The 17,787-nt window shown below is 39.6% G+C and overlaps 1 protein-coding gene and 1 long non-coding RNA gene across 2 annotated transcripts in view; one reads left to right on the top strand and one right to left on the bottom strand.

Moving 5' to 3' along the window:
• Nucleotides 1-7,128, bottom strand: part of pik3r1 (phosphoinositide-3-kinase, regulatory subunit 1 (alpha)) — a 68,412-nt gene extending 61,284 nt beyond the window's left edge. Inside the window, exons 1-2 of the mRNA XM_073048192.1 lie at nt 7,011-7,128; nt 4,417-5,106 (exon numbers count right to left, since the gene is read on the bottom strand). Of these exons, the coding sequence (XP_072904293.1) occupies nt 4,417-4,747 (331 nt within the window). The 5' untranslated portion in view covers nt 4,748-5,106; nt 7,011-7,128. The remainder of the gene's footprint in view (nt 1-4,416; nt 5,107-7,010) is intronic.
• Nucleotides 1-17,787, top strand: part of LOC140728984 (uncharacterized) — a 139,208-nt gene that overhangs the window by 37,256 nt on the left and 84,165 nt on the right. The window lies entirely within an intron of this gene.

Raw genomic sequence — 17,787 nt, 5'->3', positions numbered from 1 at the left:
AAAGTGATCTATTCTATCTATGCCTCTCAATTTTATAAACCTCAGGTCAGCACAGCCTCCTACCTTCCAGTGAGAGTAAAGCCAGCCTATCCAATCTTTCCTTGTTACCACAATGCTCCATTTCAGGCAACTTCCTGGTTAATCTATTTTGCACTTTCTCAATTGTTACCACGTCCTTCCTGTAGTTGTGACCAGAACTGTACACAATACTCCAAATACAATTTAAACCAATGTTTTACACAGCTGCAACGACATTTTAACTCTCATACTTAATGCCTAAGCTTATGTAGGTAAGCATACCAGAAGGTTTAATAATTAAGGCAGGGTATTATGGTATAGATACAGAAATAACACTCCACTGATGGCTGTCATTACAATTGAAAACTTCAAGCCATTTATGAAAAAAGTCAGCCATTGGTCTCCATAAAGTATTTTCAAAAACTTAATTAATCAAACCTATACAGCCTTGCCTCTGTATATAACTTACCACACACTGAAGAAAGCCAAACCAAGTCCAACCCATAGGTACCTTAAGTGGATTCACTCTTTTCAAAGTAGCAACCAAGGCTGCATTAAGATATACTTCCAGCATTTTGCATACATTCACTTATAGTCTAGCTAACCAAATAGTATCTTTGGAAAAAGTTATATTCCAATTAAGATCCAATGCTGTGGTTAAAACCAGGCCCCAAGTATACAATTTTCAAGCACATTTTCAGTTCTTTGTTGTAATTCCAATTTTAGCACAACAGACTGGTATTATTTGTTGAAGATGTATAATTTGAAAGGAGAGGTTTCTTACAAACTAGGAACCAACTTTTCACCTTCTCCTAAGCCTGCAGAACTTTGTAACTCAGTCCTCATTCTTCCAGTTACAAAAGAAATTGCAATTGATAGAGATAAGTGTTCCAGATGAATGAATTTATATTATGAATACCAGGAGTTAAAAAGAATACATGGGGGAATGGTTAAGTAATGACTTCACTTAGGACATCTCACTTTTTATTACAAAAATCTTCCCTAATGCCATTTTGGCAGAACTAATTGGCACCAAATTGCATCACAATCTCAGATCAAACAGACTGAAGAACCAAACTGCCAAACTGAGTGACTGTTCTTTACATCAAGATTCCATTTGTGACATCAAGGTGCCCTGGTAACATTATCACTGGGCATCAAATGGGGAAAAAACTATCCAATGGTCAAACCTCAAAATGAAGATAGTTGTGGCTGGGGGTCAATCTTCCCAGCCCAGCATACTACTTCAAGTTCTTCAGGATAGTATACCTGACCTAAATATCTTCAGCTGCTTCAATGACCTTCATTCCTTCACAAGTAGTGGGGATATTCAATGATGTTTGCACAGTTAATTCCATTTGCAACCCATCAAAAATGAAGCCGTCTATGCTTCATTTAGGCATGAGCAGGCAAGTAACGATTGTGCTACAAAAACAGAAATCACCACCTCTAAAAATTATGTTTGTTGTTCAATGGCAATAGCATCACCAAATCCCCAACCTTCACCATGGGGTTGGTGGGGAGAAGAGGAAAGAAAGTGGAGTAAGGAAATCACAACTAACCAGAACCTCAAACAGACAAGAGGAAAAAAAATCTGTGGCTAGGTGGGCAACCAGGAAGCTGCATACCCTGAGGGAGTGACTAACTCCAGGACATGAAAAAGCCTTTCCACCATCCAGAATGTCCAAGTCTGGATTGAGTTGCTCCAACAACTCTTATGAAATTTGTCACCTCCCAGATCAAACCGGACTGCTTGATTAGTACTAGATTGATAAGAATATGATTCCCTCTGCTACACTGTGGCTACAGTACCCATCATCTACAACATCCTCTGCATGTACTTGTCCAAACTACACCAACAGCACCTCCAAAACCTATAGCCTCTAGCCTCACTTTGAAGGACAAGATCTCAAAATGTATGGAAACATTTCCCTTTTTAGTTAAACACCATTGCAATTGCTGTCCCTTCACTGCTGGGTCCAGACTCCAGAATGCTCAAACAGTGTGCAGTGATTCAAGTTGGTGGCTCACGACCACTGTCAGTCAGGAAATTATCGATGGTAAAAAGGCCCAAAATTTCTCAAGGTTGACTTAGCTTGGTAATAAGAGGCAAAGGGTAGCAATGGAAGGTTATTTTTTCTGATTGAAAGTCTCTGATTAGAGGTATACAACAAGGATTTACGCTGGGACACATAACATGTATAAAATATATTAATTACACGGAAGTGAAGGTAGGTATAACTGCGCTAGAAGTCTGCTTATTTTGCTCATAATTTGTAAATCTAAGTTTACATCAACTTATCTTGCCCTCGTAATGTACTGCGCGCATCTGCAAAAAGCTTGTTTTCATGGCATTTATACACTGTATAAGTATGACAACAATAATAAACGAAACTAAATTAAAGATTGCAGATGTTGGAATATGGAGCAACACAAGATTTGACAGAGGAACTAAGCATGTTGGGCAACACCAATGGAGGAAAACAGACAATGTTCTGGACTGAGACTCATCAGGATCATCTTCCCTCTATCTTTCAGTCCAAATGAAAGGTCCCAAAATGTCAGCTGTCCATTTAGATGCTGTCTGACTGATCCAGTCCCTTTAGCAACTCCTGTGTTGAAACTGGAATATTTTGCTGTAACACGATTATGGCGTAGTAGATAACAAAGAGGATTGCCCTAGGCTACAGTGTTATATTAGTCAGCTGGAAAGTTAGGTGGACTGATAACAGATGGAATTTAATCCCAGTAAGTATGAAGAGATGTACTTTGTGCTCTAAAGTAGAAATAATTGGGGCCTAGAATGTATTGACAAAGAGGGACTTAGGGGGTACAAATCCATAGACCCCTGAAACTGGCTATACAAGTAGACAGGCAGTGAAGGTGGCACAACTTCATTAAACATTAGTTATGCCAAATCTGGAGTTGTATATGCAGTTCTGGTTGCCACATTATAGGAAGGATGCAAGCACACTGTACAGGGTGCAGGAAACATTCACCAGGATGCCATCTAGATTGGAGCATTTCAGTTTTACGGACAGAATGGGTAGAGAGGACTTATTTTCTCTGCAGCAGAGAAGACTGAGGGGTCATTAGATAAAAGTATATAAAATTGAGAGTGGTAGATAGGGCTGGACAATCAGAATCTATTTTCTCTTCACCAATCTTCCCCCACAAAGTGGGGGTGTCTAGGACAGTAGAGATGCAAGGCAGGATGTAGGTGGTTTAGAGGGCTGAAGCCATCATATTCACCAATGGAATCTACAAGGATTCCTGTAGGATGCATAAACACGACTAGAAATGTAACCTGCGAGTGGTACATTCTATCAATCACACAAGAATAACACTGCGTGACTGAGATCAAAAGCATAACACGCTAAGTTAATAAATCAATGGAGGTTCTCTATTTTGTGAGAAATGTAGGAAAAGTAGCAGCATTTTTACCATTCTTTATGAGTCTGAAAGAATGAAAACTTGCTCAGTAACATTTTTAATTTCTCTCAGACTTTTGCTATTTCCTCAACTCTGCACGTGTAAGTGAGTGATACTTTCCTCAGCCAACTAATACAAGCCAGGGAGTGCAACTCATTGGTCTCAAAGGGCAGACTGAACAATATAACTGTTCTTATTCTCAACAAGCTGTTAAAGCTAAATTCATACCCTCAAGATTTACAGGACTTTAACAGGTTTTAAAAATGTCACCTAACATTGTACATATAAATTACATGAGTTAGCCATTTCAATCTGACTATTCGCCATGATTCATCAAGAACATGTCCATCTTCCTGAAACCCCATGATTCCTTATCTACCAACTTGTTTTAAATGAGACAGCCTTTACAAAACCCCAAAGTAGAAGATTCAAAGCATTCGCCATTCTTTGCAATCCCAATAGTTTATCTCTTAATTTGAAATAGAGGCCTCTGGTTCCAGACTTCTCAACCAGAGGGAACATCCTTAGCATTTGTCAAATGTTGTAAGACTGTTGTTAGTTCCAATTACTTACTGTCTGCTGGTACTCAACTAATTCTACCCCAGCAGAATTTAAAACCTTCAGATGAGAGACAAACTAAATTTATGTGGCATTTTCCCCAATCAGTTAACAGACTCAAAAAGTCATTTTCATGAACCTACAGATTAATGTGTAAATATCCTGTTAAAAAGCAGAAGCAAGCCAGATTTTTAAATTTAGCCAACAGAATTTGTTATTGCTTCTTCAACTTTCCATTATATTAGGCACAAATTAATCTGTGGAAATATTCTTTTTCTAAAACTATGTGCCTTACTACTATATGCATAACTGTATCACTGGAGTTTGGATACAAGCTCCAACCCCTCAACCCACACCAATCCTTCCCAGATTGTATCTTGTATCCCAAGTATTACTGAAAAGACTGACCTTGTTGGTCAGCATCTTCCGGTCTTGATGGATTTGGAGCCACAGGCAACGGCCTGGGAGGACGTGGCTTGGGTGTCGGCGGAGAAATCTTCCTGCGACCATAAAACTCTACATAGGTTCCTGGAAAGTCACCCCTTTCTTGCGTGGTTTCATTTATGCCCGTGAGCCAGCCAATCTCCTCTGGTCTTGTCTCATCTCCCTCGCTGAAACCCAGGGCTAACAGAGTACTTTTGGTGACAATCAGGATATCACCAGTATGCAAATCAATGTCTTCTTCACGCTCTTTTTTGTATTCGTACAAAGCTCTATACTGATAGCCATCAGCACTCATTTTCTCTATTGTTATTAATGCAAAACATGCAAGATGTTTTGCCCTTTATGTAGACATCAGGTGATGAAATTCAAAAAGTACGGATGTTCTTCAAGTGAAAATGGATTCTCCAAATGAAGTATTTATCAATAGTTGCTTGCTTAATCAAAAGTCCCTGAAACTACTCTTACCATTTCCGAAAATTAGTAATGCTGTTCTTCAAAAGAAATGCTACTACTTAGTACTGCTCAATGGCATCAGCAGATCCTTTAAAGATTCCTGAGGTGAATTATTCGAAGTATCTTTTAATGCTCCATCCACTATATCCCGAAAACATCAATTTGCATCCACTGATAATTGCCTTTCTGACTGGCTATAACCTAAAATGGAAGACGAATGTTTTGTTAATAGAAGTTAATATAACGCTTCTTAAACAAGGATTAAATGATAACAGCCCACTCATAAATTCATACAAAGATAGCTGATCCAAATGAAGAATTGAATATTATGCATTTGAATATGGTCCAGAAAATGCAGAACTAATTTACAACCCAGTTTAATACAAGATCAAACTTTATATTAATAGCTTGAGGTTGGTCAGTTATTAAAAGGGGAACAAATTGCCAGAGTTATACTGGCACTGAAGTAAGGAACCATCTGTAGCATTACAAAATTACATGATAGCGGCTTCACATCACTACCACATTTGAAATAATGCTAATTTTTGAGACATTTTTGAATCCCTTGGTGTAATACTTGACCCCAAAGCCAAGTTTAACATGGGATATTATTCCAACTGCAACACCTGACATACCAGACAGAAATTTGATGCTACCTATATAAAAACACTAAAAAAACACTGAAAGCCAGTGTCAGTAGTTTTGATCATCCATGCAAACAAGGAACAAAGAATAAGATCAGTGTGGAAAAAAAGCTCAATCGTGACAGTTCATCAGTTAAACTGAAGATAAAGGCAATCCAATAAATTTCTGCACAAAATTACCACGACAAAATCTAAAACTCTGAAAAGCTTTAGACGGCCAATCATTTATCAAACTATTGACTTTGTTTACAATTAGTTCATGCTGAGTAAACATGCGACAAATAATGTATAAACAATATCTTGAATAGCAATTTTTCCATTATGAAGTCCTTAAGTAGAAAAAGAAAATTAAGAAATACACAGCAGTTAAGTCAGTATCCATGGAGACAGGAACGGAATTAACATTTTAGGTCCATGACTTGTCATCTGACTATTACCAGTATAGTTATTTTATTTCAGATTTCCGACATCTGCAGTTTGTTTTTGCTTTGAAGAAAAGTGCAAACTGGAAATGGAAGTCTCCCTGGGCATTGTACCATGTGGATCTGATTACTCAAACGAACCTCAAACGTTCAATGCACTGTACCTTTTCGGGGCATAAGAAGTATATTTGAGACGTGTGGGTGAGGACCAAGAGAAGTTGGGCAAGACTTGCTTGCTCAAATCTAGTTTTAAAGCGATTTATTTCTTTTTGTCAGATTGGCGTACGGGACAAGCAAACAGCAATGGAGATCAATTATAACTGTAGCTGCAACAGTGAGAGCTATTAAGCTTCTAAAAACTTGCAAAACGCATTTGTGTATTCCAAACACAATACTGCGAAAAAAAACCCACCAAATCGGTTTATAATTTACTGCATCTCACAGAAAGGTAAGTTGTTTAAAGAAAGGGTATCAGCGGCCTTACGGTCAACTGCATACAGTAAGCCGAGGCTCCGCATTACAATCCATATGGACCGTATTAATGTAGATACGTGGTTGGCGTAAGCTTGCAGAATGGGGTATTAGTTTATTTCATTGTAACTATTTTTAAAAATCAAATTAAGAACGATTTTTACTGATGTAAAGACTGTTTATAAGCAATCTTGGAGAAAAGTTGAATAAAATAATAGTTTATGAACAGGATAACTAGATTATTTATTAAGATTACTGAACGGGCACGATTAAAATACTCAACCCGCTTTGCATTTCCCGAAATAGGGAACGTGGGCGGTTCCCCCACCACCACCACCCGCGAAGTTGCCCCTTTCGCCTCCGCAGAAGCAGATCGTTAACCTTTTCCTACGGTGCCTTCCCGCCTCCACCCTCCCCTAAACCGGGACTCCCGGAGGTAGAGTCCCCCCTCCGTCCGGGGAAGCCGAGCCGGGCCGTGTCGCTCGGCGGCGGCGGCAGCAGCAGCACCGCTCCGGGAAACGGCTCCCTCCGGCGCCCGTGTTTAGCCGGGGTTGAGGTGCCCGATTACCTGGTGTACGGGGGGTAGAAGGGCCTCCCGGACCGGCCAGCCGACCACTACCGTCACCCACTCGCCTCGTCCGGCTCCTCTCGCTCGCCAGTCCGCGCGGCTCCTCCCCAACGCGCGAGTATTGTTCCCCTCGACACGCCCCTTCCGCTTCTCCCCCACGCCCATTGGACGGCTCCGCTCACGATAGGCGCTCCCTGCTTGCCAATCACTGTCAGCTCTGGTGACCGGGTACTCGGCGTTGGCTCTGCTGGCTTTCAAGGAAGCCAGAAGTACGAACCGATGGTTAATTGCGCTGCATTCCTAAACCCTAGTTCCTCACGCCAATCCCTTCTTACTGGTGGAGTCGCCTCTTTGCAGTTATGGCACTCGCGGTGGAGAGCTCCCAGCCCTTTGGTGTTGCTCCTTACCAAACACGTTCAAGGTAATATCGTTATCGTCTCGCAACACCCAAAACTTAACGCCATCTTCCCGTTCAGCCGCCGAAGATGCAGTAGCCTTTAATCTCTACCCATCCAGGGACACATACCTTTCTTAAAAATTAAAAAAAGAGAATCTGAAATTAAAACTGAAAGCACTGAAAATACTTTCAACAGACCTATTCATTTCATCTGTTATGATCCCTCTAATCTTGAAATCTAAATTCCAAGATTTTAAGCTTTCCCCTTTCTACCACCTCATTGTAAATACGTTTTGAAACGTTCTGTGCGGATGATATGCAAAACAAAGTTTTCACAAAGTTTTTCACTGTATCCAGTAGGTACATTAGAACAGTAGAAAGTTTTTGACAGGAACAGGCCATTCTACCCAACAAAGTTTGCCAAATTCCTATCCACATAGTGTGTTGAAATAACTATTAAGTTTAGATTGGAAAGTCTCTAAGGTACTACACAACTTAGGTAGTTTGTTCCATGTGTCCACAACTCTCTGTGTAAAGAAATGTTTCCTGATGTTAGTCTGAAATTTCTCTTTAGCCAGTCTCCACCTATGCTCCCCTGTCCTTGATACTGGATTAATTATGAGGTGGAAGCTGGCATCCTCCTTTCTTGTACCATTAATGATTTTTGAACATCTCTACCGTGCCTCCTCTCGTTCTACTCCTATTTAAGCAAAACAGATTTAATTCTTTCAATCTTTGTTCAAGCTCATACCCTGCAGAGAGTCTCATTGCCACTCTCTGAACTCTCTCCAGCGCGTTCACATCCCTCACACAATATGGTGGAGAAAACTGTATATAATACCCAAGGTGTAGCCTCACAAGTGCATGAGTCTACCAGAATGCCCAAATCCTTCTCATACAGTGCACTTTCTAACTCAACACACCCCACTGTATATTTAACTTCCTATATGTAACACTACATTTACTTAACTTTCATCTGCCATTTATTTGCCCACATCTAGATTTTGTTTATATCTAACTGTATTGATTCTGCTGTTTGAATGCTATCAGTTCACCGCCCCCCCCAGTTCTGTGTCATCAGCAGACTTTACTAGTTTATTTGTTATGTGAATCATTAAATTAAAAACAGTAGCAGCCCCAAAACTGATCCCTGCGGAACCCCACTTGTAACGCTTTCTATGTGTGAAAATGATCTTCCCTCCATAACTCGTTGTTTTCTGTTTTTGAGCCAATTTTTCACACATTTGTACTCCTTACCCTGAATCCCTACCTCTGGTAATTTGTGTATTAACCTCCCGTGGGTACCTTGTCAAATGCCTTCTGAAAGTCCAAGTAAATGATATCAACTGCACTATTGTTATCATAAATTTTAGTTGTTTCTTCATAGAGCTCCAGCATATTAGTAAAACATGATTTCCCCTTTTTGAACCCCACGCTGGCTTTCTGCTAAAATGCATGTTCTTATCAGCTGCTTGTCCATCCCCTTCTTTATTATTGCTTCCATTACCTTGCCTGTGATACACATTGAGCTTACTGGTCTGTAGTTACCAGGATCAGTGTGGTCACCCTTCTTGTATACTGGGACAACGTTAGCCCATTTTAGTTCTTTGGGATTTCACCAGTGTTCAATGACTTTTGAAAAATACATGTTAGGTGTTTGTATATATAATCACAGATCTCTTGGGTATATGTGGTTTGGCCCTGGAGATTTATTAACCTTCAGCCTTTTCAGTTGAAGCAGGACTTCATCTTCTACGATCTCTAAGTCATTTAAAACATACTTATTTTTCTCTACACTTACTAGCATATTGCTAACATCTTCATAATATGAGTTAAGAGTGTCCACTATGTCCTTCACTGCGTAATTTAACACCCCCCCCCCCCCCGTTATTCCTAATACACTTAACTCCTTCCTTGACTTTTCATTTACTACTAAAGTATTGAAAAAAATCTCTTGGGGTCAGTCTTAGTGTTATCAGGAATACCCTTCTCAACCTGTCTTTTGGCAAACTGAATTTCCCTCTTGACTATAGGTCTCATGTTTTCATATGCTCTATGTTTAACATCATTACTACTTATTCTGTACTCCTTGTATAGCTCTCTTTGCTTCAATAATTTTTATATATATCTTTATTCATCCATGTAGTTGGTCTATTGTTTTTGCTTCTCCTGACCTTGAGTATGAACATTTCCTGCACTGTGTGTATTACCTCTTTAATCCAACCCCATTGTTCCTCAACTGACTCAACGTCAAGCAGTTCCTGCCAGTTTACCTTCTGAAGTCTTTACTGTTTCTGCACAAACTTCGCGTTCCTGAAATTTGATTTAATGGGTTTGGTTTTACTGATATACTTTCCCAAAAAAACTTCGAGACGAACAATGTTATGATCGCTTGTTCCTAAAGGCTCACCAAATTCTGTACTCAAAATTCTATTCTGATTGTTACAGGGTATCAAATCTAGACAGGCCCCTCCTCTTGTTGGTGCATTAACATACAGGGTCAAAAAAACAATTTTTCAATAACCCAATGAATTCAATTTTCTGTAATCCATTAGTTACTGGGTTCTCCCACTCAATATTTGGGAAATTACAGTCACCCATAACAATACCATCACCCTCAGAACTTTTTTTTAATATTCTGATAGAGTTGTTCATTACAATCACTGCAAGTACTAGAGGGCCTATAACATACACCCAATGTTATTCCTTTATCCTTATAGATTAGGTGCCAATAATAAATTAATTACTAATACTCAGCAATTTTGGAGAAGGAAGCTAGGTGAGGCAGCCATTTTCCTGCACTTCTTTCAATTAAGTGTATGGCACTGTGTACTTGGGTTGTGCCTGCTATGTTGGGGAGACCAGTGCAGAGGTAGAGTGCTTTGCCAAACACTTCTTTTCACAGGAGTGGCTGTTACCTTGCAATGGCTTGTCATTTTAATGATACATTCCATTACCATGCTAAACTCTTACCAAAGAGGCTCAATGTAAGCTTGAGGAGCAGCGCTCAGTCATGATAAACAGTATGATATCATGATAAACCCTTCAGGATTTAGTATTGAATTAGAAGAACATATAAAGTAAGAGCAGAGGGAGGCCATTTGTCCTGTCCAGAAATTGGAGAATTTGTAATAGTAAATATGATATGACAGAGGAATTAAAACAAATGTTATCCCTGTATTCAAGAAGAATACTCAAAATCTCCAAGGATTGCTGAGGAATGAAGAATCAAGGTTCATTCCAGAGGTGTCAATGAAGCTATTGCAAAATCTGGTAATCATCCTTCCAAAATCTTATAGAGTTTGGATTGGCTGCAGCAGACTGGACGGTAGAAAATGTGTACTTAAAAATCAGAGAGAAAACAGGAAACTACAGATCTGTTAGTCTGACTTCAGTAGCTGGGTAAATGCTGCAATCTATAATAAAGGATGTGATTGATCTGAATCAACCTGATTTAATAAAGGGAAATACTGTTTATGATTTTATTGTAGATATTTGATATAAAATAGATGGGTGTGTGTGATGGAGTTTCATTTTTAGAAGGCTTTTGATAAGATTCCATGCAGAAGAGCACATGGAATCATGGGTAATATAGAATACACTTTGAAAATAGCAAACAAGGTGTAGGAATAAGTAACAAGAGAAAATCTGCAGAGGCTGGAAATCAAAGTAATACACACAATATGCTGGAGGAACTCAGCAGGCCAGACAAAATCAATGGAAAAGGGTCGACAATTGACATTTCAGATTGAGACCCTTCATCAGAACTGGGGAAAAAGTGGTGGTGCCCAACAACAAGCTCTCACTCGATGTCAGCAAGACTAAGGAGCAGGCTACTGATTTCAGGCGGAGGGAACCAAAGGTTCATGAGCAAGTTCCCATTGGGGATTCAGAGGTGGAGAGGGTCAGCATCTTTAAATTCTTTGGTGTTATCAGAGGACCCGTCCTGCACCCAGCATGGAACAACAACCATTGAACACATCTACACAGAGGTTTCTTGCACTGGCTATATGCCCAGTTGGTGCAGTCTTTAATTGATTCTATCGTAGATTGATTTTATTAAGTGCACCTGAAGCAAATGAATCTCAGGGTTTTATGTGGAGATAAATAAATATGCTGATAATAAATTTACTAGGAACTTTGAACTTTTGAACAATATCTTAGGAAGGATATACTGGCTTTGGAGGCGGTGCAGAGGAGGCTCACCAGGTTGATTCCAGAGATGAAGGGGTTAGACTATGAGGGGAAATTGATTCGCCTGGGACTGTACTCGCTGGAATTCAGAATAATGAGAGGAGATCTTATAGAAACATATGAAATTTTGAAAGGGATAGATAAAATAGAGGCAGGCAAGTTGTTTCCTCTGAATGGTGAGACTAGAACATAGCCTCAAGATTTGGGGAAGTAGATTTAGGACAGAGATGAGAAGGAACTGCTATTCCCAGAGAGTGGTGAATCTGTGGAATTTTCTGCCCAGTGAAACAGTGGAGGCTACCTCAGTAAATATATTTAAGACAAGGTTGTATAGATTTTTGCACAGTAGGGGAATTAAGGGTTATGGGGAAAATGCAGATAGGTGGAGCTGAGTCCATGGCCGGATTGCTGAATGGCGGAGCAGGCTCGATAGGCCAGATAGCCCTCTCCTGCTCCTATTTCTTATGTTCTTATTCCAAGTGCAGTCTGATCAATGCCTTATAAAGCCTTTAGCATGATATTCTTGTCCTTATATTCTAATTCTCTCAAATGAATGCTAACATTGTATTTTCCTTCCTTACCACCAACTCAACCGGGAAGTTAACCTTTAGGGAATCTTTCATAAGGACTCACAAATATCTTTGCACTTCTGATTTCTGAATTTTTCCTTTGTTTCGAAAATAGTTTACATCTTTATTCCTTCATCCAAAATGGATGACCATACACTTCCCTATACTCTATTCCATCTACCACTTCTTTGTCCATTTACTCAATCTGTCTAAGTCCATCTGTAGACTCCCTGCTTCCTCAATGCTACCTGCCCTTCCACCGACCTGCATATTGTCTGCAAAGCAGCCCACAAAGCGATCAATTCCATCATTAAAATCATTGACATATAATATGAAAGCAAGCGGTCCCAACAACATCCCTGTGGAGCATCACTAGTCACTGGCAACCTTTTTTCCCCACTCTTTTCCCCTTGCCAGTCAGCCATGCAAGTGTCTTCTCTGTAATACCATGGGCTCTTGTTAAGCAGCCTCATGTGTGGCACCTTGTCAAAAGTCTTTTGAAGGTCCAAGTAAACACTATCTACTGCCTCTCCTTTATCTCTCCTGCTTGTTATTTCCTCAAAGAAATTCAACAGATTTGCTAGGCAAGATTTCTCCTTGAGGAAACCATGTTGGCTTTGGCCTATTTTATCATGTGTCTCCAAGTATCTAAAATGTTTGTATTTTAGTATCATGTTGTCTTACATTTCTTTGTTGCAACTTGATGGTAACAGGTACATATTGTACACAATTATTTCTACATTTTTATAAAGAGAAAACAAGTTCTTAGTGTATAAATTTGATTTGTAAGATTCTTTGGTCAAATATCACCTCATTTTATCATTAATTTTTTTTGCTGCATACTCAGGAAGACAGATTTCTTTTCAAATTTCCTACATAATTGTTTCTTGGACTTTAAAACGATTGGGGCACCAAGTCTTTTCATTATTTTGTGATAGCAATACAAAAGGTGTTAAGAGTGCGAAGACTTTCTAAAGCAGATTAGCTCTGGGAAATGGGCCATGTTAAATGCAATAAATATTAATTGGAAAATCTTGAAAACATTGATTAAGAAGAGGTACGAAAAAAGTTAGCTGCACTTAAAATATGTGTCACCTGGTTAAATTGGAACCCTTTCCAGTTTGCTGAGGAACCCCAGTCATCATTTTTCAAATATATATAGAATACGGGGACAGTGCCTGAGAAATGGAATATTGCAAATATTCCTGGAAGAGTGTAGGGTAAACCTAGTAACTACGCAGTTTAACTTGGGTGATATGGAAATTTCCAAATACAGTATCATGGATAGAACTGGAAGTCACTTGATCAGTGTCCATTGATTACCAAGAGTTACCACGTACTTGTTAAAAGCAAATCAAATCTAACTAACTTGGTAGAAATTTTCTTGTGATAGAAAGGTTGTTAAGGAAAATGAGGTAATAATTGGCTTCTATAATAATAACATGCCATCAAAATTGGAAGCAATAGAATAAACAGGGAGCATTGTCACAGCAGAGCAGCATCTGTCATCGTGGACCCCAGGCAATGCTCTCTTATCACTGCTGCCATAGGGAAGAAGGTATAGGAGCCTCAGGACTCACACCACCGGGTTCAGGAACAGTTATTACCCTTCAACCATTGGGCCCTTGAGTCAGAAGGGATATCTTCACTCAACTTACTGGCCCCGTCACTGAATTGTTCCCACAACCTATGGACTCATTTTCAAGGCCTCTTCATCTCATGTTCTCGATATTTTTTAGCTTGTACTGTAGTACATTACTATGTGGATAATAACTAAGTGATTAATCAAATGCATCCTGGGATTGTTCACCTTGGAAGAGAGAAGGTTGTGAGCAGATCTGATAAAGGCATTTAAAACTGTGGATGGAGTAGGCAGGTGGAAATTGTTCTAATTGGCAGAACAGTCAACAACTAGGGGAATAGAATGAGGGTAATTGACAAAGGAATCAAATGTAATTTTGGGAGTTTTGTTTGACAGAGTGAGTGCTTAGTTTTTGGTATGAAGCATAGGGGTGGTGGCTTCAAATGAAACATTAAAAAGGGAATTAGATAAGTATCTGTAAGGAAAGAGATTTTAGGACTATGAGGAAAGCATGTCTTCGATATGGTATGGAGATTTTGCGCCAAATGGCCTTTGGAAGTATAATGACTCTGTGATTTTATGATACGCTCATCTATTTTTTTTTGTGTGTGGTTTGAACTGTGAAATATATTTTCCATTTGGTCATCAGTAATATCCTGTTTGAGATAATTTCTCTTTGCACTCATTGTAACCCTAACTTTAGAAAAGGCATACTAGCAGCTATTTTGTTATTAATGTCCTGCACCTCTCCATACTTTGGCAAACTCCTGTACCCATGTTGCCCTGAAGACAGGTGCATTTTTGTCAGGAACAATAAAAAGAAGTTTGCCAATGAGTAAAACAAAAATCATAATTTAAGTCAAAGGAATATTTTAGTTTCTTAGTGGTTTTAGTAAATTGTGTGTAAATGACTGTACTTGGAAAGCAATTTACCTCTCTAATAGTTTTCACTGAATTTTCTCCTCTTCGCAGCTCTTTAGAATTCTTCCCTGGAGGAACTTCTATGACCACAGCAATTAAAATGTATATCAGCCACTTATTATTATAACATTAAGTTTACACTTCAAAGAGCTTGGTTGAATTCTTTCCTGGGACATTTCTAAGAGAATCAAATACTTTAAGCCACCTTACCTAAATATCAATGTGCCACCAACCTATTTTGCTACTTACAGTTGAACACTGCTGAATCAGAATCTGGTTCATTATTGCTGTCTTATTGAATGTGAAATTTGTTGTTTTGCAGCAGCAGTTCAGTACAAACACATAAAGTTATTATAAATTACAAAATAAGTATATAGAACATAAAAATGAATAATAAGGTAATGTTCATGGGTTTATGGACCATTCAGAAATCTGATGGGAGAGGGGAAGAAGCAGTTTCTGAATTATTGAGTGTGGGTCTTCAAGCTCCTGTTTCCCCTCTCTGATGGTAGTAATGAGAAGAGGACATGTGCCTGATAGAGAGACCCCTTAATGATGCATTGCCTCTTGAAGATATTCTTACTAGTGGGGAGGATGTGACCATGATGGAGCTGGCGGAGTCTACAACCTCTGCAGCCTCCTGCGATCTTGTATGTTAGAGTTTCCATACCAGAATGTTCGCCACTGTACATCTATACAGTCTTTGGTGAGATACCAGATCTCCTCAAACTCCTCATGTCTGTCTTCTTCATGATTACATCAATGTATTGGGCCCAGGATAGATCCTCCAAGATGTTGCACCTGGGAACTTAGAGCTATTTACACTTTCCACTACTGACCCCTCAGTGAGGACTGGTGCGTATTCTCCTGACTTCTGCTTTAAGAAGACCACAATGAATTCTTTGGTTTTTCTAATTTTGAGTGCAAGCTTATTGAGGGACCATTCAACCAGTTAGTCTATCTCACTTTTTTTACACCTCTTCATTGCCATTTGAGATTGTACCAGTAAGAGTGGTGTCACAAATAGAGTCACAGATGCCACTTGAGCTGTGCTGGTGATGAGTGTAGTGAGAGTAGAGCGGTGGGCTAAGCACATATCCTTGAGGTGGTGTGTGTTGATTGTCAGTGATGAGGAGATGTCATTATCAATCCACATTGACTGTGATCCTCTAATGAGGATGTCAATGATCCAGTTTCAGAAGGTATAGAATCACGCATTCAACTATCTACTGAACAACAATCAGTGACAAAAATGATGGAGGATTTTTCCCTCTTACACCCAAGAGCCAGTATCACTGTGCCAGCAAAAGGGAGCGATGAACACAAGTCAATGCCTTGAACTTGGAACCTTCTTAGGATCTATCATCCTCTGTTCAACAAATGAGTCCAGAGTCTATCAGATGTTCTTTAACTTTCATGGTTCTAGCAACAATATAGTTCCTTTAATGAGAACATGTTCTGATGTAGTACCTTCAATATTGTGTATCATTACAAGGTGCTTCATCGCTAAGTTTGAAAGGAAATTTGACACCAGAATTGGACAAAAATTTGCACTAAGTGGAACCATAAATGGGAAAGTAACAGAGAACTTAGGGAGGAAGTACCAGAATTTTGGCAGTTGAAGCACTGCATAATTAGGAGTCCACCTAGACCAACGTGTACGATGGTGATTAGTAGTTGAAACTTAATGTGACTTAGAATGCTAGCAGCAGTGTTTTGAACAGTCTGAAATTAAGGTGAGTAACTGATGGAGAGAGCCCTGGAACAGTTACATCCAAAGATAACAGCAGATGAGCTGAGGCAAGGTTGGTGGTGGATATTGTTTGAGAGGTCAGAGTGAGAGATCTTGCTATAACTGATTTAATGATCCTGGCTAACTTGTAAAGCTTTTGTGTTGAATAGGCACCAGAGGACATAATCAATTCACTGACTGCTTGAGAAAGCTTGTGGAGAAGACTTAATGGGCCAAATGGGGCTAATTCTGCTCCTGTGTCTTATGGTCTTACAGTATAAAAATCTAAAGGGCATCTACTGCAAAATGCAACCTTCCTGTCTTCAAAGGAGCTTGGATTCCTGCAATGTTACCCGAGGATGTGCAATATGTACTGTATTTGTTTCGCCATGAAATCCTGTGATCAGATTTTAGTGAGCTAGAAAAGAAATTAGAAAGCAGGACTTCAAAGCATTACCCCTTCTGCCAAGTGCTGACAAGTCCAAGGACACGAGAACAAAGCAAATGAAATGTATGGCTGGAGGGATAGTGCAGGGGGAAGCACTTTACATTTTGGGACTACCCTTGGGTGAAGGGAATGGTTGCAATTGGGCTGGAGAGAGGACCATTATCCTTGCAGTGGCATTTGTTAATGCTGTTTGGGACGATTTAAACTAGCAGTATGAGGGAGGGGGACCTCAGAGAAATTTGGAAGGAAAGAAACAAAGCAAGAAATAGAGTTTAGAAACATAATATGCAAAATAAATTGGCAGCAGAAACAAGTGTGCTAAATGTAAATGCTTAGAGCATTCCCAACAAAGTAGATGAAATAATAACATGAATAGAATTAACTGAGTATCATCTAATTGCCATGATTGCAGGGAGACCAATGCTGGGAAATGAATTTTCAAGGCTATTTTGTCATTTAGGGAGGAGAACTAAAAGGATAAGAGTGCAATTAGCTTTACTAATAAGGAATGGGTTCAGTGGAGCCGTAGAAACAACGCTGGCTCAGCAGATCGGGATGTAGAATTAGAATCAGTTTGGGTTCAGGCTAAGAAAGATCAAAGGGAAGAATAAGTATGTTGGACTACTTATAGTCCACTGAATAGTAGTTGTAATAGTGGGATGGCATAAATCAGAAAACCACAGGTGCAGAGAGACATGCCGGCTCCACCTAGACAGACATAAGGACGTAAGAAATAGGAGCAGGAGTAGGCCATCTGGCCCGTCGAGCCTGCTCCACCATTCAGTAAGATCATGGCTGATTTGGGCATGGACTCATTTCCGCCTACCTGCCTTTTCCCCGTAACCCTTAATTCCCCTACTATGCAAAAATCTATCCAACCTTGTCTCAAGTATATTTACTGAGGTAGCCTCCAGTGCTTCATTGTGAAAGGAAT

The sequence above is a fragment of the Hemitrygon akajei genome, chromosome 6 (assembly GCF_048418815.1).
Source record: "Hemitrygon akajei chromosome 6, sHemAka1.3, whole genome shotgun sequence".
Classification (NCBI taxonomy): Eukaryota; Metazoa; Chordata; class Chondrichthyes; order Myliobatiformes; family Dasyatidae; genus Hemitrygon; species Hemitrygon akajei.
Note: the sequence above shows the minus strand (reverse complement) of the source record. Positions and strands in the feature narration are given on the sequence as shown.